Source organism: Haplochromis burtoni, unplaced genomic scaffold, assembly GCF_018398535.1.
Source record: "Haplochromis burtoni strain Fernald_Lab_line unplaced genomic scaffold, NCSU_Asbu1 Contig_115, whole genome shotgun sequence".
NCBI lineage: Eukaryota > Metazoa > Chordata > Actinopteri > Cichliformes > Cichlidae > Haplochromis > Haplochromis burtoni.
This window is the reverse complement of record NW_024582476.1, coordinates 806,240-825,396: the sequence shown is the minus strand read 5'-3', so window position 1 is coordinate 825,396 and position 19,157 is coordinate 806,240. Positions and strand designations below refer to the sequence as shown.

At 39.9% G+C, this 19,157-nt stretch overlaps 2 protein-coding genes across 3 annotated transcripts; both read right to left on the bottom strand.

Moving 5' to 3' along the window:
- Nucleotides 1-1,005: 1,005 nt before the first annotated feature.
- On the bottom strand, nt 1,006-9,304 carry amer1 (APC membrane recruitment protein 1). The gene is made up of 2 exons (XM_005928496.3): nt 7,866-9,304; nt 1,006-5,280 (listed from the first exon to the last, which is right to left on the bottom strand). The coding sequence occupies exon 2, from the start codon at nt 5,173-5,175 to the stop codon at nt 2,122-2,124; it is 3,054 nt and encodes a 1,017-aa protein (XP_005928558.1). The 5' UTR covers nt 5,176-5,280; nt 7,866-9,304; the 3' UTR covers nt 1,006-2,121.
- Nucleotides 9,305-9,433: 129 nt separating this feature from the next.
- Nucleotides 9,434-17,986, bottom strand: gab3 (GRB2 associated binding protein 3). Of its 2 annotated transcripts, none has more exons than XM_005928500.3 (10): nt 17,812-17,986; nt 14,903-15,203; nt 13,112-13,268; nt 12,567-13,012; nt 12,339-12,388; nt 11,327-11,579; nt 10,948-11,038; nt 10,651-10,735; nt 10,013-10,123; nt 9,434-9,823 (listed from the first exon to the last, which is right to left on the bottom strand). In XM_005928500.3, exons 1-10 carry the CDS (start codon nt 17,881-17,883, stop codon nt 9,704-9,706), a joined length of 1,686 nt encoding a protein of 561 aa, XP_005928562.1. In that variant the 5' UTR covers nt 17,884-17,986; the 3' UTR covers nt 9,434-9,703. The 2 variants fall into 2 exon arrangements, with proteins under 2 accessions (XP_005928562.1, XP_005928563.1); XM_005928501.3 differs by having other exon boundaries at nt 9,434-9,820; nt 17,812-17,985.
- Between the last annotated feature and the right edge of the window lie 1,171 nt (nt 17,987-19,157).

The following is a 19,157-nucleotide window of genomic DNA, read 5'->3' as shown; positions in this document are numbered from 1 at the left end:
AGGCCAATCAATGAGCTATATAGTCATTTTGTTTTGAATCATCCAGGTACACTTTTACTGTATTGGAAGTGTGCTTGGGATCATTGTCATGCTAAAAATGAATCTGTTGCCAATTAGTCACTTTCCAGATGGAATTGCAGGTGGATCAAAATCTGACCTTACTTCTCTTTGTTCTTAATTTGACAATACCTCCAACACCACTATTTGAAATGCAGTTCCAATCCACAACACAGCCTCCAGAGTGTTTTACAGATTGCTGTAGATACCCACGGTTGTACCCCTCTTCTGACCAGATGCATCAGTCAGGTTCCATCCTGGACGTTTTCCCTACTTCTTAAGGACATGATATTCAGGCACTGTCCATCTGCAGTAGATCATGTTTAAGGCCTACCACTTATTCTTTTGTCCTCCACCTGTTCTGTTTTAAAATCTTGTAAGGAAACATAAGAGTGCAAGAAAACAAGAGGAGTGAAAATGGAAAACGTTTTGGCTTCTTTATTTTTACCTAAGGCAGTGTTTCCATTTCAATAAGTAACAGATTTTCAAGAGAAATTTCCCACTGTAACATGAATTGAATATAACTGTAAAACTATTACAAAAGAAAAACAAAAAAGGAATTTGCAATAATCCGGAATACATGTTACAGTGTACAAATAGCTTAGGATATAAATACAAATTCTCTGACATTTCTTTTAATATTACTGTTAAAAAAAAAATCTATGACAATCATCTGACAATTTAACCTCTGACTGAACAAACAGTAATGCACAAGAAACTGATACATGGACAAAATAGCAGTTTATATTAAAAAGAAAAATAAAAAACAAAAACTAGGCCATTTGTTCATTCTGCAAGCTTACAGTAGCACAAATATGGAGTGCAACATTTTAGTAAGAATTCTGCACTTCACAGGTGGTCAAGCTGTTGTAAAATAAGCCAACAACACACACACACACACACACACACACACACACACACACACACACACACACACACACACACACACACACACACACACACACACTAAACAGAAAAAAGGCCAGATTGGATTGTCAGTCTACAAACAAACATTAAGCTTGTGGCTGATAGTAGCTTTTTCCCTTTAATTTTGTTGCCTCTAACCATTTTTTTAACATATTTAACTTCTTAGCTGTTTCTACACGCACTACTGCAGAACATTTTCACAAACAGGGTATCTGCATGTAAAATGTGCTATACAAATAATGTAGCTTTGCTCTGCAAAGCTATCTACAGTATGTAAAGCAAATAGCAGCTGAAGCATGAACTATGACTGTCTGTACATTTCTAATACCTGCTCATCTTGTTCTGGATCTGGTAAGAATTACCTGCATTTTGAGATTAAGATAAAAATAGAAACAGCTTAATGTGATTCATATATACCCCATGGAGGTGCTTCTCTCTAACACTTCTTTTTGGCCTTTCCTTAAACCAGTATGGCAAAAAAAAATAGCATAGAGGGACTAACATAACCCTCATGAGAGCAATAGGCTGTGGAAAAGCAAGAAAAGGAAATACAAACATAAGCCGGCATTAAAAGCATAAGCATTCATGTGTTTAGAGGCAACTGGCAAAGTAAGCAGGACTTGGTCAGCCTGGACACCAGGCTAATGAATACCCACTAAAACGAAGTATGACATTATTGTTGAGGCCTGGATGCCGAGGCTACACGTGGGCATGAACATTCTAGTGAAATTCAATAGCTTAATGAGATGATTCAATACAAATGCAAATGAAACAACTACTCCCTTAAATGCCTTTGATGGACTACCATATATGTAACCAGTTTGACATAACCTACTGTTCACTGTGCAAATGCAGAAAATTCAGAAAAATCTGAATAAAGTCAGAAAAATCTGACTTCCGAGCACTGTGCTAATGATGTCACACACTCCCAAACTTCATTCCACTTCCATTCTATCACAGTGTCAACAACCTTTCAATGGAAGCAGTTGTGCAAATAAAAATTGAACAACCATTCCTCCATTGGTTGACCATAAAAACACTCGCTGGCAAATATACATGTTATAATAACTGTATGACTGAAAAATTGAGAGCCTTCCACTTCAAGGTTGCCTCAGGAAGATTGTTGAAGGCTACAGGTCACACCACATCCCTCGGTGTTCTTGTTTCACTGATGGTGGACATTTCATCCTTAGACACACATGTGCTCAGAGGACTCCCAGTATGAGACATTGCAACCTGGTGACTTTTACCACACTGATTATAGGATTGCAAATTAGTGGCAGTCTGACAAAAAACATTGTCATCAATATCATCGGCTACGTCCTCCATCATTCCAGAATAAACAAAAGTGCTATGAGGTAAACAGGACTCTAACTGCAAAGGAGGGTGGCACTGTCTATTGTAAAGCTCAGTGTTTGGTGAAAGTAAATCACAGGAGATGCTGTCTGACATATTAGAGCAAAGACGCTGGGATTCACTGCTGGATGTGACAGAGAATATGTTGTGTTTATGTACTTGGGTTTGACTGAGACTCTGCATCTTTTCACCGATTTCCCCATCTGTCAGAGGAAGGCTTAAAGCCATTTCTGACCTCGCTTGCCATGATAAGGCCATAGTGTTGCTGCTGTGTCGAACTTCTGATGCAGACACGACTACATTCTTCTTGTAATATGGTGAGGCATCTCTCTCCAAGTCCTCTTCTGTCTGAGGACAGGAAACGATAGCATCTCTGTTCTCTCTGTACAAGTCAGGCATCTTCAACTCAAGGCTTTCTGTGTCCAGAGACCTACTTCTCCTCTCTAGAGACAATGGGTTAGGCATGGACTGACTGACTCTTGTAAGGCCGAGGTGCCGTGGGAGACTGGCAACCGCCCATGTATTACTGATCATGTTCTGTTCATATAGGTCTAACATCTGATAGTCACATTCAGCAAATGCATCCTTTTGTAGGTAGCTTTCCTCAAATTCCTGATAGGGCGATGAAATGTCCTCCTCCAGTTCCATGTGAATCTGCTCATCATATTCACCTTCATTATGCATATCCACTACATCAAACGTGACTATGGTAGGCAAGGCCTCCACATTTGGAGTGATGGCAGAATTTGTCTCCAAGTCATCCACATTGTCGTGCAAGTTGCTCAACATTTGAGTGTGTTTTGTGAAGTCCACAAGTGCCTGTGAAAAACACACAGTTTGCCCATCGTCCATGTCGTTGTTAGAATCTTCAGATGGAGAAGTGATATTTCGGTACGGTAAAGCCACAGGCTTGTTTTCCTCGAGATGTTCCTCTTTGGGTTCACAAAACGTTTCAAAGTCTGGGTCAGACATGCTTTGGAATGATAAGCTGCTATGCCTTTTCTCAGTGTCAGCATTTATGGATTTGGCTCTTTTTTCGCTGGAAGCAAGCACATCTTCTTTTTGATCATATATATGCAGCTCTATATGATCTACTCTGACTGAAGCTTGGGCTTTTGAGTTCAAGTTACAGTTTTTATTCATAGCGATTTCTGGCCGACAAACCACACTGTGTGCCAACTCCAAGGAGTTACTGCATGTGCTGGGCATCTCCAGAAAATCATGAACTTTATATAATTCTGCACTTATTTGTAATTTTTTCATTTCTGGGACAAAGGCTGAATCTGTAACATCAGCTGGTTGACTTGAATAGTCACCCAGTTTTGAAATGGGAAGTTTGGATTTGCTTTCATAACGTGGGCTCACGAGACTTTCGTCAGGCGCAAAAAGTTCATAAAGGGCATCGCCGCTGTAACTGTCCCTGGGTAGCCTTTCTGTTTGAAATCTGTCCGTTTTTTCTCGTCCTTCCTCTGGCCCTGGTGTAGTTGAATCGTAGTAGCCCTCATCACTATTTGGAACTGACTCCTGATGCTCACTTTGAGGAGTTAATACATCAGCAATTGAGGAGGAGTCCATGCCACCGGCTTGCTGTCCGCTGCTACTATTCAGCAAGTCCATATTGTGGGATGTCGTCAGCTCAACAGTCACGTCTGTGTGGTCTTGATTGCAACTGTAGCAGACCTCCTTTGAACTATTGTTCCCCCAGAAATCCTGAAGACAAGTTTCATCCAAATCCTCAGGCGAGGCCATTTCTTCGCCGCCTCCCTGATAAGTAAGATAACAAGAAGCCCTCTTTCCTCCATTTCTGCTCCTCTCTCCAGAGACTGTACTCTCTGTGATGCTGTCATCTTCTTGATCTGCAATGATGTCCCCGCAGCCGGTGAGGGAGTCGAAGCTTTTCAATGACGCGACATCCCCAAAAATCATGTCCAGTTGATCTGTTGAGCCAGCCGGTGTTTCGGACGCCTCCGACATCATCTGAAGTTTCAGACAGGGCTCGCTATGTCCTCTAGCTGGCTCCTCATACTCACTGGAGACTACGGCTATCAAATTCATTTCCTCCAGCTGATCATCACTCACCTGCTCGTCAACCTCTGACTTTGGGCTTTCTTTCTCCAGACTCCTCTCTAACACTGTCTGCACATTGGCCTCATTACGTTCAGGACCAATGGAAATATCACTTGTGACGTCTACAAAATCAGGCACATTGGGTTCAGATCCCAGGCACTCTGTGACAAACTGGCTGATGTCCCGGACAACAGGCACCTCTTTCTTGCAGTGAGGAGAGGACATTGCAATCACTTCAGTTTTAGCCAATCCATCATTTCTGTGATTTCTGTGATGCTTAAAACTGTGAAAAAGACTCCTCAAACCCTTTTTTTGCCGACCAAGAGTCAGTGATTTCTGCTCAGCAGCAGGATGACTACATTCATTGCTACAACTACTGTGGAGCTCTCCCACAGTGTCCCTCTGGCTGTGGTACTCAAAATCTCCAGCTGAGGCATACCCGCTTCTTAGACCATCATCCTGACTGACTTTGCACAGCCCGTCATGGGTTTTGCTTTTGCTGATTCCTTTCTTAGAGGACCACTTGTTCTGATTTTTGCTCCTTCCTCCAAAAAAGCTTGGTAGAATACAGATACTTTTACGAACTCCAAAAAATGTCAAGGCAGTCCTCCTGAATTTTCCAGATTTTTGAGATTTCACTGTTGCATTCATGGTGTCTGGCTGAAGCTCTCCCACGACGTCATCTGGGTAACATCTTGAAGGCTCTTCGGAGACTGATGGTAAATTCCTGGTATCACTTGGTGGCTCATCAACACTGCGAGAAGCCATGGCTAGCACAGTTACAGGAGCACAAGTTTGATAAAAGGCACAATAGCTGAAGTTTAGAAAGCAGCAGATGGGATGACTGCTGTGAACTCCTCCATCTGATGAGTCCTGTATTGCAAAAATTAAGACAACAATCAATACCCCAACACTGACATTTAAACATTTATCAAGGTTTCTACTGCCTAAAACTGTATGCCTATCCTGATTGCAAATTTTTTTTCTTTCTCTATTTATTTATTTATTTTTTTAAATTCTTTTACATTTTTGCGTTTGCAGTGCATTCCCCTTACCATTTAATTGCAACTTTAACTCTGTAAACAGTGTTCAGGTAGGACAAAGGGGAGGTGGGTAGGGTTGGGATGTGTGCAAGAGCTGCAGAGAAAACCACATAAAAATGCAATGCATCTATGCCCCAGAGGGTTTTCTTTTTGAGATTGTGAACATTTCCTTCCTCTGAAGCAGACAGTGTGGTAGAGAGCTACAGTGGACCCATTGTATCAATTCAAGTCACTTGGAATCCTCATCACTAAACTGTTCTCTACACGCTTTAACTATCAAGGGAACATCCTCCCATCTTCAACCACTGCTGAGCTACATGAAAGTGGAAAGAAAATGCACTTCCACTCCCACCAAAAAGTACTAAGTGGAGGGTTAGCAAATAGAGTAAAATAAATCTTAAACACATAGAGCCATGTTGAATTTAACAGTAGCATTTATGGGTTTTATTACAGTACAGGGGCAGTCCTTTACAGTTCAAGGAATGCATTACCTCTTTGCAGTTTGTGATTTTAGTCTTTTACACTTAATCCTGTTTTGTTAATGTTAAATAGCTGTGCTGTTATTTGCTAACTGATTTATTTTTCTCAATTTAATCTTGAGTGCAGGGCAAGCTAGCAAGTTAAGCTCTCCTTGCAACATGGCAAATTGAACCTCCCCCACCCTCATTCAGATCTGGCGTTTGGAACTATTTTGGTTTTCATGTGACGTATGACCCTGAAGGTAAGCGCGTCATGGACAAAAGTAAAACAGTATGTTGGATGTGCCAGGAAATGCTCAATTACATTGGTGGGAACTAGTGTGTTATCGCAGTTAGCTCGTTAACGTGTTGGCCATCCAGCCCCATGCACGGGGCGATCCGCGGTAGCTCGTTAACTTGCTGTGTTGTGGCGTTAACGTAATTTCAACGAGATTAACGCTGACAGCACTAGTGGGAACGCAACGGATATGACTGCACATTTACTCCGACATCATCCTAGTGCAAAGACAAGTGGAAGCAGACAAAAACAACAAGCACGCATGCTACAAACTTTACCTGAGTCATATAGACAGCCGTTAGCACATGATTCTCCTTATGGGGACCTGATATGTTTAATATGCTGCTGAGAATACAGCCCAGAAGAAGCGTATAGTATAGCTTTTATTTCTCTGTAATAAACTCTCTTTTCCAAAGATGAGTGATTTCTCGATCAGATATATATATATTTTTTTATTACTTTGTTGTTTCAGCAACATTAAATTTAAAAACTGTACTTTTGAGTTAAAATATATATTTATAATTTTAATAAATGACAAATTAAAAAGCATGAACATTTTTTTGTATCGAAAAAATATCGAACCGTGAATTTTGTGTATCGTTGCACCCCTAATACATACATACATACACACACGTATATATCACCACAAACATCTCATAGTAACGTGTTAGAGTGGTGATCATTTGGTCTTGTTTGCAGCCACAGGACCTAAACTCTGTTTACCAAAGTATTCTAGAGATTAAGATCTAAAGCTTGGTTGGGGCTGGTCATGCAAAAAAATTAAATAAATACATTTTTTTTTTTAAAAAATCACAAGCAAGGCAATGCATCTACAACATAAAGACTGTGGAAGAAAAACAAAAAAATATCTACATGTTACAATGGTCCAGTCTAGACCTTAATTTGACTCAAATGCTGTAAAGCTCAAGAGAGTAGCAAAATGAAAGAAGGCAAAAAGAAGAGTGGAACAACATTTCTTGTGTTTCAATGATATGAGACATCAATGAAGTCATACAGAAAACCATTACTTAGTTACTCTTGCTAAAGCTCCCTCTCTGTCTCTTACAGACTTCAGGTGCTCAATAAATAAATAAATACACACATATTTATTTATTGTGGCGGGCCTTCGACTAGGGTTGCATTTAAGATGTATCCCACCAAGAAAATTGTTTCTTTCTACTTATGTTAAAAATAACATTTCTGTTTGAGGGGGAAAAACCAACTGATGAATTCAGCCTTATATTAATTATATATGAACTTTCATGACTGAAAAAGACAGATATAATTTAAAAGAAAACTGAGCTGAGCTAAAACTATGCCAGCTTACTCTGAGTCAGAGTTGGCGTAAGAAAAAAAAGCTAAACGCTACAGATGTGACTTTTCTGCAGCTGTGCGGTTGCCATGCCACAATAAACACTAGCGGCGAACGTTGGATCAAAGACCGCGATTTAACCTTTTTTTTTTTTTTTTTTAAAGAAAGGTTAAAAAACACTTCAAATGGTAGCATTTGCAATGGAAAACGCCAGCGACTACACACAGCCTAAACCTATTTGTAGCTGCTGCAAATATAGACCTTTGCTTCCATATCAACTAAACTAACGACAACGTTAGCCAAGTAACATAATAGTGGTTGGTGAGTCATGAAGTAAACAAACTTACCAGCTAAAGCCACATTCTGCCGTTGTTGGCTCTTCGACCAAGAGACGAAGTTAGCTCTCAGTGCATCGTTTCTGCTAACGCTAAGTTGGCTTGAACTTTGAGAAACAGCAGCCTGCTTGTGGTCGACGGTGGCCCCAGAGTAGCTTTAACCAGATATAGTTTCATATATTTCCAGGTACCGTTAGCTAGTTGGGGGTGCTCTGCTAGCAGCGTTAACCGCACTCACCAGTGTGTCCTCACCAGTTTGTGATAATATGACTCACTAGTTGCTAGCGGTAGTAACGTTAAACCACACGGCAGCAGCAGTGTACTGGAAATACACGCAGAGCAGCCGACCCGGGATGAGATTACCGTGTCTAGTTTAGCCGCATGCTGCATTAAGGTGTTCGCCCCTTCAAAGAAAACAAACTGCATTTAAATCCTGGATGATGACTTCCTCTCTCGACTTGTTGGGTAATTTTCCCAAATCTCCTTTTCACAAGTCTCTTCGGCGCATATTAGTGACGACACACGTGTGTATCGCAGGGCGTAGTAAAATCGATGAGTAAAATCTACACGTATTTCTCAAATGATATCGTTGCACATTTCATTAAAAATAAATTCCACATTTTTATTTTTGTAATGAAATATACGATAGCAAAGCTGTGATTCGATATTTGCATCTTCAAAATACACATTTGTTTATAATTGTATTTATATTATAATATGTGTCTCTATCTGTAAATCTATATCTAGCTTTGCATACAGTTTGGTTATAATGTATTTTTTGAAAGAGCGTGAAAGAGCAGCTGAAATAGAACAGTAGTCTCATTTATCTGCTTGCATGTGGTTAAAACATTCGCTGACTGATGTGTAAAGTGAGGTGATTGGACATATGTTCAGTAAATAAGATGGTTCACCTGTATAACCAAATGTGTTATGGCAATAATGTTTAAAGTTTCAAGTTAGTTTTGGTTCTTTAAGATGTGGGTAATATTCAGGCAGAATCTCAGAATGGATCATTTTCATTCACGTTATATATTGACACAGAGAGAAATCTTAAAAACAACATTTTATCATTAAAAAAATTCTTCAGTAACATCTCTATACATATATTTACAGCATTTTTTTAATACAGTAAAACAATATGATGCCCTTTTGCAAATCAGGTGAAACTTAATGCTACAGAAAAATCACTGAATAGTGCATGATTAGGCAGTATTTACAGTTCAGTTCTATGGAGACTTAACTTAGTTTTAACAGTGCAATTTTGCATATCCTCTATGCAAAAGGTCTTACTGCTTAATTACTATTGTAATTTTATTTCAATACTGTTTCCCAAAGTGCTTATACAATCTTTTTATTCTTCTTTATCTACACACATCCAAGAGTGACCAGATGTCAACAAATTAAAAGTGAGGTATAATTGTTAAGTTAATGCTGAGGGGTAGCATGTGATTTTAATATATGTGGCTTTAAAAATGCAGGTTAAAGGTTTTTTTGGGTTTTTTTTTATACATTTGAAGATTTGAAGATAAGATTTTCCTTGTGTCTTATAAATTGAAGATAAAGTTTGTTTTTAAAAAAAATTTCTGCTCTTACCGTTACATTTTTCATTCCCAGTGACAATTGAGGCTGTTGTTACCTGTCATTGTTAGTCTGTATCTGTTCGATACTCATCTTTGGTTTTCTTGTGAGACTCATGTGTAGGTTGTGAGACATTAGCTTAATATGTGCAGCGTGGGAGGGGGGTAAAAACTGATATGGACATAAAATGGTACACCTGGTCACCCCCAATATGTACTCCTTGCTGTTGTTGGCCTTCTTGAAACTGTGTGTTCGTAATTCGTTTCATAGTGTCAGGTCTTCGACTGGCGAACGTCTGTCCACTCCATTTTGGTGTTTTGAAGCGCCTGCGTCTTCTTCTCATCCACCTGCACGTAATCCACTCTGTACTCATCGGACAGGAATGGCTTCTGCTAGACATCGAGAGGGAGAGATAAGCAGACAGTGACGTCACATTTTTAACAGTGATACAATTCTGCTTCACCTGCACAAACATTTAAACTATCAATGCTCCACAGGGTACAGTAGAAGTCTTGCTGTGCAGTTGTTGTCATTTGTCAAATAAAAATAAAGATAAAAAATAAAGCCAAATAAAAGCATACCTTCAGCACAGGAGAGGGGGTTGCTGAATTGAAATCCAGTGACAAATAGTCAAGATTTGAACTTCTCGCCCTGGGCTGAACTGGCCCATCAAAGAACTGCTGCCTTGATTCCTGTGAGAAAAAACAAATCATAAAGGCTTCGTAAAAACGTCCCTGTTCTCAGGAAAATATTTCTGACATATTTACAATCCTAAAGGAACATCAGTCAACAGCAGGTAAGCTTCACTAGTGTCTTATTTTCATTAAATATGTCACTAAACAAAAGCAAAGTGACCTCTGTTCATTTTCAGATTGAGTTTAAGAACACGTCGGAAGCTATATGTGTCTAGAGACACTATGGATGACTAATGTGACTTTTTCAAGGCTTTATTCAGGGAAAATAAAATAAATATGCACATTTTCCAGACCATGAACAATTACAAGTAGCTGAGAAGAATATTTTGGAAATTGGTAGTCACTTTCCACTCCCACATTCTTCAGCTATGTGAGTTCTGAGCATATTTTCCCACTCACAAATGGTTCTATAATAAGACAGTGACAGATTGAGTCATTTTCTTTAAGCATTCTCTAAACCATAGATAGAAAAATAATATTTAAAAAATAATTCTACATATGTTTCCACTGAATAGAAATCCTACCATTGCAGAGGAGCTTGTGACTTCATCTCTTAATTTCTCCCCATTCTCAAGTCGTCTTTCAAGAGGTGAGGGGTTCACTGAAAAGCTGTGAAGAAAGGAACGGAAACAGTTATTTACTTTCAAATTAAAAGGAGAAAATACAGAGAATCCTGAGGTTTAAAAAACATCCATAGCCAAATGTATTCTTAAAAAACAAGGCTCAAACCCTAACTGCAATTTTATTAACCCGATCGTGTGCTTGTTCTTGTTTCTATAACTCAACACAAAAGTTTGTAGACAAAGACACTTTCTGCTCACCATGAGTCGATCAGCGCTCTGCTCAAAGGGAGATGCGTGGGACATTCTGTGATTGTAGAAAGGCCACTCAGATCAAGAGGTGGGGGTCGAGCTGTGGAGCGAGAAAAGGTCAGCATTATCAGATTGGCTGCAATTCTCTAACACGGCACAGAAAGGCCATGTCGGAGATCAGTGTTTCTGATACAGGTGCTGTATATCTGTCAGACATGTTCGTTGCATAGATCTGTGACTATGAGAGCGCACAAAGCATAATTTTTAATTAAGCTGTACACATTAAAGTTTACAGAAAACATTCAATGGGAAAAAAAATCTTGAAAACATCTAGCCAAAGATGAAACAAACATTTAGTACTTTCCAAACATTCAGGCTGGACTCTCACCTTTCCTTATGCGAGGTTTTAGATGCCGGTGAATCGGAGGTGGTGCAATAGCACTAAGTTGACTCATTAGTGGGCTGAAAGATGCAGACGGTTCAATACTGTAGGTTGTATTGAGGAAGCTTAATGTCCTTGGGCTCATGGGGATGTAACCATCAGACTCCACGGTCGCAAGAGAAGGAGAAGGCGAAGGGGAAGCCATAGGAACATATGACTCATCCTGGTAGTTTTGAAGTTTTGTGCTATTTAAACAAGGCTGCAAAAACATAAAGCATCATATGATCAGGCACGTGCACTGCATCAAATATATTATTATATTACAGCTGGAACATTTGTTAATTCCAGACTTGTTACATGCTTGGGGCATTTTTCAAACTATTTTCATTACATGTATTTATTAATAGAGAAATAATACTACAGGGGGGAGTTGCCATTAGTTGAATCCTACAGAGGTATTGTCATTTTAGCAAATGTAATCACTGTATTGTTAGAAGAGAAACATGTCATAAATATGAAGCTAACTTAGCTTAGCCAGGTTGATTTGTTTAGTAACAACTTGTAGTGAGACTACTATACTCGTGCAGCCAATCTAATGGTAGCTGATGTCATTGACTTCATATAGGCAGAAATGGCTAAAAGTAAACTGATTGTAAAAAACAAACAAACAAACAAACAAACAAACAGATAATAGTGGAAATTTAATTCACAATAATGTGATTTGTAGGTAGCTTTGAATGTGTAATACGGGCCATAACTGTAAGTTGCTGCTGACATACGATGACCGAGATAATTTTTTTCTTAGTAAGCCTGATAACAAATCAGACGCTACATGATTGTGCTAATTTTGACTTGAAAGAAAGACTATGTCACACTCATGCTAACCTGAGTTAACTTAAAGCTCGCTGAGGCTTCCTGTTTATCATATGGACATGAAATAGGTGTAAATTTTCTTATCTAACACTTTCTTGAAAAACAAAAAGTGTGCATAAAAATAAAAGTGTGTCACTGTTCTTACCAAATTAATACTTTGTCTCCTTATCTGCATAAATTTGCTCTCGGCATTTCCTAAAAAACAAACAAATAAACCAAAGAATTATGTCTTTTAACTTCTTTAAAAAACTCTTTTAAAATCAGCTGATATGAGTATGAATCAAAAAGCATCCTGATCATATTTCCACCAGGTTTATGTTTCACTGAGCAAGGATCATCTTCATCAGCTTCTATACTGTGCATTAGGATTTACCCAATTTGAAATGGTCCAGGCTCGACAAAGAGGTCCTCCGTGGAAAAAATCCAGCATTGCTCGAGAAATGGTGCGCACTCATTGCCCTCGTCCTTTGAAGGCCTTCGTCGCTTGCGTACTCTGACAGGTGATTAGGCTTGGGTGGCAGTGGAGGGGGTGTTAGTTTATCACCCGTCGCCTCAAACATCGCGGGAGAATGTGGTTTGTCGAACTGGAAGACACTTGTGGCGCAGTGATGTAGTGGAGAGGAAGACGATGAGGGCAAAGCTATGGAGGTGCATGGAGCGCTGAATGGAGGGTTGCTTAGCCTCCCATGGGGGAAAAGAGATGGACTGGGACTAGTGTGGGAGATTGAGGATAAAGAAGATTCGGTGCAGATGTCCTTGACGGCATCGTCTGATGACTTCTGCTCCAGAGAGATCTCGGAGTTTGAAAAGCTGTTGTGTCTGCAGATAAGGACAAAAAAATGCAAATATCACATTTGTTACACACACCACACAGCTATGATTTCAGCTTGTGGGACATGTTGCACACACTGTACATACCGACTAGTGATCACACTCCCCGTCTCACACTGGGAGAGAAAGAGGTAGTCCGGTGGATAGCTGGAATCTTGTTGGCTTTCTACAGATGCTATATCAGAGCTGTCAGGTGACAGCTGAAGGGAGGTGGGAGTGTGAGGAAAGCTTTCCTCTGAGCTCTCTGTTGACAACAAGAAGAAAGAAACACAGAGAATGTAAGTGAGCAATTGCAAAGCCAGAAGATGCAATCGTTCCCTGCCTGCACTCACTCTTCATTTTCTGCATTTACATATGAAGTGGTATTTATATTGCAAGAAACTTGAAAGCAGATATGTCTTCTGTTTATAAATCCCCTCATTCTTTCAGGCAGGTTGGCCCTTGTTCAGAAATTTGTTTCATTCCATTTCACTCAAGGCCCCCCTCAAGTCAAGGCCGTTCCCGCAGCACTAATCCAAAAGTCTTTGGATGTTCTCATGAAATATTTGCTATTAGATATTTGTGTCCTACTGTGGGCACAGAGCAACCTTTTAAAAGCCTTTGCAAAAGTTATGAGTTGCTGCAAAGAGCTCTCGAGATCTAAGGTCTACTGCTGCCATCCAGAATTCTCAGTAAAAATCTTTGTGCAACAGTAATTGTGCGCCACAACTCACAACTCCATTTTTTGATTTACAAGCTTGTGGCATATCGGCAAAAGTTGTGCCGTTGCTCTATCTCCTTCATGCAGATGACAGCTTTTTAACAGACGCACGCTGAAGTCTCCTCCACAAAAATGACACTTGAAGCAAAGGCCGAATCAGCCTTTGCTTCAAGTGATGATGGTAAACTGTCGATGTGTTAGATTCAAAAAATCTAATTACACCCCGAAGCATGGAGGTGATACAAAAGTGCCATGTGCTCATTTGAATGTAATGTTGAGCTGTTCTTATCCCCTCAGATCCAGAAGCGACATTAGGCAGGGAGTATGCAGAACTGCAACACTTATGACCGCTGGAAACACACATGCAGACAACAGCCAGGCTCCTGATAAAACGTGAGGTCAGGCTTTATCTAAACTGTGTACACTGCTTCACCAGAACTTTTATTTGAATTTATTTCCATTGCGCGCGCGTGTGTGTGTAGACAAACTGTAGTCAAAATATTTACATATTTCAAATGATAAAAGGGGAAAAATACAGCAATGTTTCCTTGTTGTTGTTGTTGCTGCTGCTGCTGAAGTGGAAAAAAGTCCAGGTATGAAATGGTGCTAATCACATGTAGTGACACGATTGTGAAAATGTTTCTGAAGTTCAAACTTGTAAGGTCATACAACCAACCTGTGACAACCACAGTATTGTGGTACCCTTGCTGTGTTCCAAAGTTTCTAATTTTGAAGACTTTCAAGCTCATCCAATGCTTTCAAAGCCACCAATCCAACCTTAATGGTACTTCAGAAGTACAATTCACTTAAAATCTAGATCTAAAATCTGCCTTCCTTGGGTATATTTAAAATGGGTTTGTTTTTTTTTAAATCTTAAAGGGAACAGGGAAATAAATCTTGTACAAACAGCATGGTTGAGAGCAACCTGATTGTAAACCTGAAGAATTTATTGCAGATTTGCAGTTTTGTTTTGTTTTTTACAGTTGTCAGTAAGGTGCAGTCTTACACTTAATGCCTCAGTTAGCATGGGAAACGAAAATCATGAAGCTCCAAACAAACAGTTTGTTCTGACCTCATAAAACTCCCCACTTCCTGAGTGGTGACACCAATTTGTTTTGGACCAGCAGAGGGAGTCTACACGATTACTTCAGTGCAGCAGCGTCTTTCGACATGTTTACCTGCATCCTCCAGGCTCCCAAACTGGCAAATCTGACTAATGCTGCTGATCCAGCTGTTCATCTCCTCCTCGGTTTTGGCCACCAGGTAAAAAACACGAGATGAGGTTTTTACCACGAAGAGGTGCTTTCCGTGAAAGTCCCTCTTTATCCGCAGTTGCCCTTCCAGCATTTCCACCACGCACTCTTTCAGGTCAATGGTGCGGATTGGCTTTTTGGAGTTATTGCTCTGATAGTATTCCAGCACATCTGGATCACCGCTCATGCGACCTCTTCGAAGCACAAACCAACGTTTCCTCCATGCCTGCAGGTGCAAGAAGTAAAGAAGGTTTAATGGCCTTGCTCTTGAATTTAAATTTCACTCAATATTATGACTCACTTTAAATACAGTGCTTCATAATTCAAACTGTAGCATCAGCCTTTCCCGCCAATTTTGCTAATCACGAGAATTTGATCATGGCCCCGCTAACAGCAACGAGCTAACTAAGTTTCTTTGCCTTTGTTATGGTCAGTAAGCGGAACCTCAACTCAAATTTCCCAGAAGTGCAGAGAAGAGGAAGTTCACTGTATTTAGCAGAAAATGTCTAACAGAATGAAAGAGGTATTTATAAAGAGCCTGGTTACTTCTTTGAGCTGAAAACTAACTGAAAACCTAACACTGAAACTGCACTAAAAGGTATTTATAGCTACTCACAATGAGCACCGCCTAAGCCCTCTATTCCAACCGAGTTTCATCCTAGCCATGGAGCTGTTACAGTTCAATAATAATAATTAAGAAGAATCACGTTAAGAATAATAAAAGTGTGTGTGATGTTATCGTTTCACTCTTGGTTTTTGTGGCTTCGTTGTTGTGGCTGAGTCTCTTCTGATTCTCTTCAAGGCTTGAAATTGTGTAACATTTCTTTCTGTGTGTAACAAATGCTCTCCTGCAACAAGTCAGTTGGTGATTTATGTGTTCATTCCAGGAAATGGTTAGACACACACAGACTTATTGCCTAAAAAACACTACTAAGCTTAAGAGGAAACCGTAACTAGACAGATGGCAATTTTGATCCTGTAGATGTTCTGAAAATGAAAAGTTTCGCACTCCTAAAAAGGAGTTGGTTTGTGTACCCAGGTTCATCTAATGGAAGCAGATGGTGAGTGTAGAAGCCAATCAATAGATTCTGTATATTCTGATGAAATCAGGTTTCACCTCCTAATTAAACATGGACCTCCTTGCTTTTCTTTATATTACCGTAGGCTAAGGCCTATAGTTTATCTCCAGATTGTAGATACTGTATGTCTGTTTAATTTGAAAAAAAAAAAAAAAACATCGCAAGTCCGACACTGATCTGAAACTCACAAACAAGCTTGTTTTCTGTGTTTTTAAAGTTTCAACCACATCAGATGCAGCTTCCTTATCTTCTGTCACGTGAGGTTAGTTCGAAACTCTGGTCACATGGGTAACGGTTGGTCAGCAGTGGTGACAAATGAGTAACTTGTCCTTGTTGAGATTATTTGTCGCGATTATTTTGTGACTCCCACAACAGAAAGCCCCAAACCATAATTAATAATTAGTGGTTCTGGCTCTGGCTGTTCTACCAAAGCCAGAACTCAAAGACTGGAGGAGCTAAATGGAATTCAGCCATTTTTAATTACATTCTTTACACCCCTGTATCTGTTTGTGACAGGCCAAAGTGTATTCAGCCAAGAAGTGGCTTAATATGAAGGCAAGTGAGATTTATGGTATTTTTTACTTTGTAGTATATCAATATTTTAAGTTTAATTGGTGTTTTGATGATGTCCCCCCCACCTTTTCTTTATTTAAAGGAAAACAAGGTGTGAAATCCTGGAATCAGACACTGTGATAGCAGCAATGTGACAAACATCTGATAGCGCTGCATGTGTATATCTGAGTAAACAAAATACAGACTCCTGCTCCACTTCATCACGCACACTGATGGACTGCAAACTGCATTTCCAGAAAGTGGAAACACAATGTTGACAGAGCTCCTTCCAGCGAAGTGTATCTCTAGCAACACAATCCAACCAACACCTTAGTTAACTACCACAGCCCCTTGCTCCTTCAGTCTTGTCAGCATGTTACTTACAAAGATAAATTTGACCCAGATAATTACTAATTTTCATACAGGCAAGACCAGAGCCTGATATTTTGAATAAGGCAAACACTGAGTGTACCAGTCTATACAACTGTGGATTTGCATGTCATGCTAAAATAAGTTTCTATTTCCCATCCCAACACTGTCAACACACATACACGCATGTAAACCCCCCCCTCCCGCACCGCAAAAAACCCAATACACACACACCCTTTCCTTACACCGCTGTTGACAAATGGCCCTCCACCTCCTCTATTCGTACAGAGGAAGTACATACAGCCATCATCGAGCTGGACTATTTCTGCTTGTCGCTTAAGTGTCTGACTGCCCCTGACATTACTTCCCATGTTTCACAACACACAGACGCACAGAGCGCAGAGCAAGTGGCCAGCCTGACACTATCACATGACCCCCCACAACCACAAAACAGTCAAGGCTGGATGCTGTTTATGTAAGCTATTACATATACTCGCTGCAAGGACTCACGTCCGAATGTGTCTGAAGCACATCTGCAGTGAGTGGGGTATTGTTGCTAAAGCACATGACTGCTATAACTACGCCAACACGCAAAAGTAAAGTGACCTGTACCAGAGATGAGGTAGGTGATATAAAGGAGACCGAGACAAGGCAAACATACAAGTCAGTGTATCTCTTAATCTTCATTCTACATCGCAGCATATACACATAAACACACACACACACACACATAAACACACACACACACACACACACACGGCTCAGCACCACAGCCTGGCATTCGTCCTCCTGGCAGAGGACATAGACAAGTGTCCGATGTGTGCTCCTACTCACAAATCTCTTCAGTTTCTTCTCCGGAGGGGATTTAATGAGCCAGCCTTTACAGACCACATCCCCAGCACTCATCTTGGCTGCAGTGTGTCGTCCTCACGGCTGCTCCTGCCGCTGCTGCTGCTGCTGTTGCTGCTGCCGTGAAACTGAGAGTAAAGCATATCCTGTTCTGGTATTCAGCTCAGCCACTCCAAAAAGGAGGAAGTAAAGAAATTGATCACACTGACGCTGAGAGAGAGAGAAAGAGCGCACAGAGAGAGAGAGAGAGAGAGAGAGAGAGTTATGCATGTACTGGATGTAGCTCTTGGCCTGAGGGGGAGTTAATGAAGAGAAAAACACTGTCAGACAAGATCTGACAGATATGAGGATTTAGACTCACTGACTGGTGACATACAATATGTCGCCATGTCACATTCTATTATAAGACCTGCAGTACAAACATCAGTGATTTGTTTTTTTTCTGTTGATTTGTCAGTTTCCTCATGTGGCTGAGGTTTCTGAGCTCCACTGAAATACATAGTGGTTTTCAGTGAACCAATGAAAACACTAAACTCCTGCCCTACTTGAGGCTTAACGATATATTAAAAAAACCTCATTTACATGCGAGCTTCGAGAAAAATCTTGGTGGTGATTACTAGTAGAACGGCTATAACACCTATTATTTCTCTGTTTGCTTTTCTATCCAGACCTAGGAAGCTGTTTACATTTAGTTCTGAACAGGTTTTAAATGCAAACCATCTTGGGTCTTAGGTTGCTCATGGTAGGAAAGGTCACGAAAGCTAATTCACACACTCGTAAGAGCACTGAAAATTGGGTGTAGCAATGTTTTCAAGCATTTATGAAAGTTGTGCATGTTTGCTATTCAGTTTGTTATAGTTGACAAGACCAATAAAGTTCTAATATTAATAAATAATAACATCTATAAATGTCTAAATAACCTGACACACTCCTTAAAGGTGCTCAGTGGCATGGTGGTAAATTCCAAGTGTCTCAGAGCACATCGAAACAAGATTCTGCTTGCCCATTCCTCTGAACCTAAATGGAATATCAAACTGCATATAGAAAGGGATCTGTTATATAGTCATATCCATAGTTCTTGTCTTTAATTTTAATGCTGTGATTATTGCTTTAAAAAAAAACTTTTTATATTCAGGGTGTTGTTGTTGTTGTTGCAAAACATGCAGTTACCGTTTCCTGTTACTTGTGTGGTGATTTCCTTTGGTTCAATACAAAATTCCTCTGAATTCAGGCCATCATTTTCCTTACTGCTTCTTCGTAATACTTAAAATACATACTTAATATATTGTAAGTGCAAAGTATATTGTCCTTTCTTTTAAAATACTCCATAT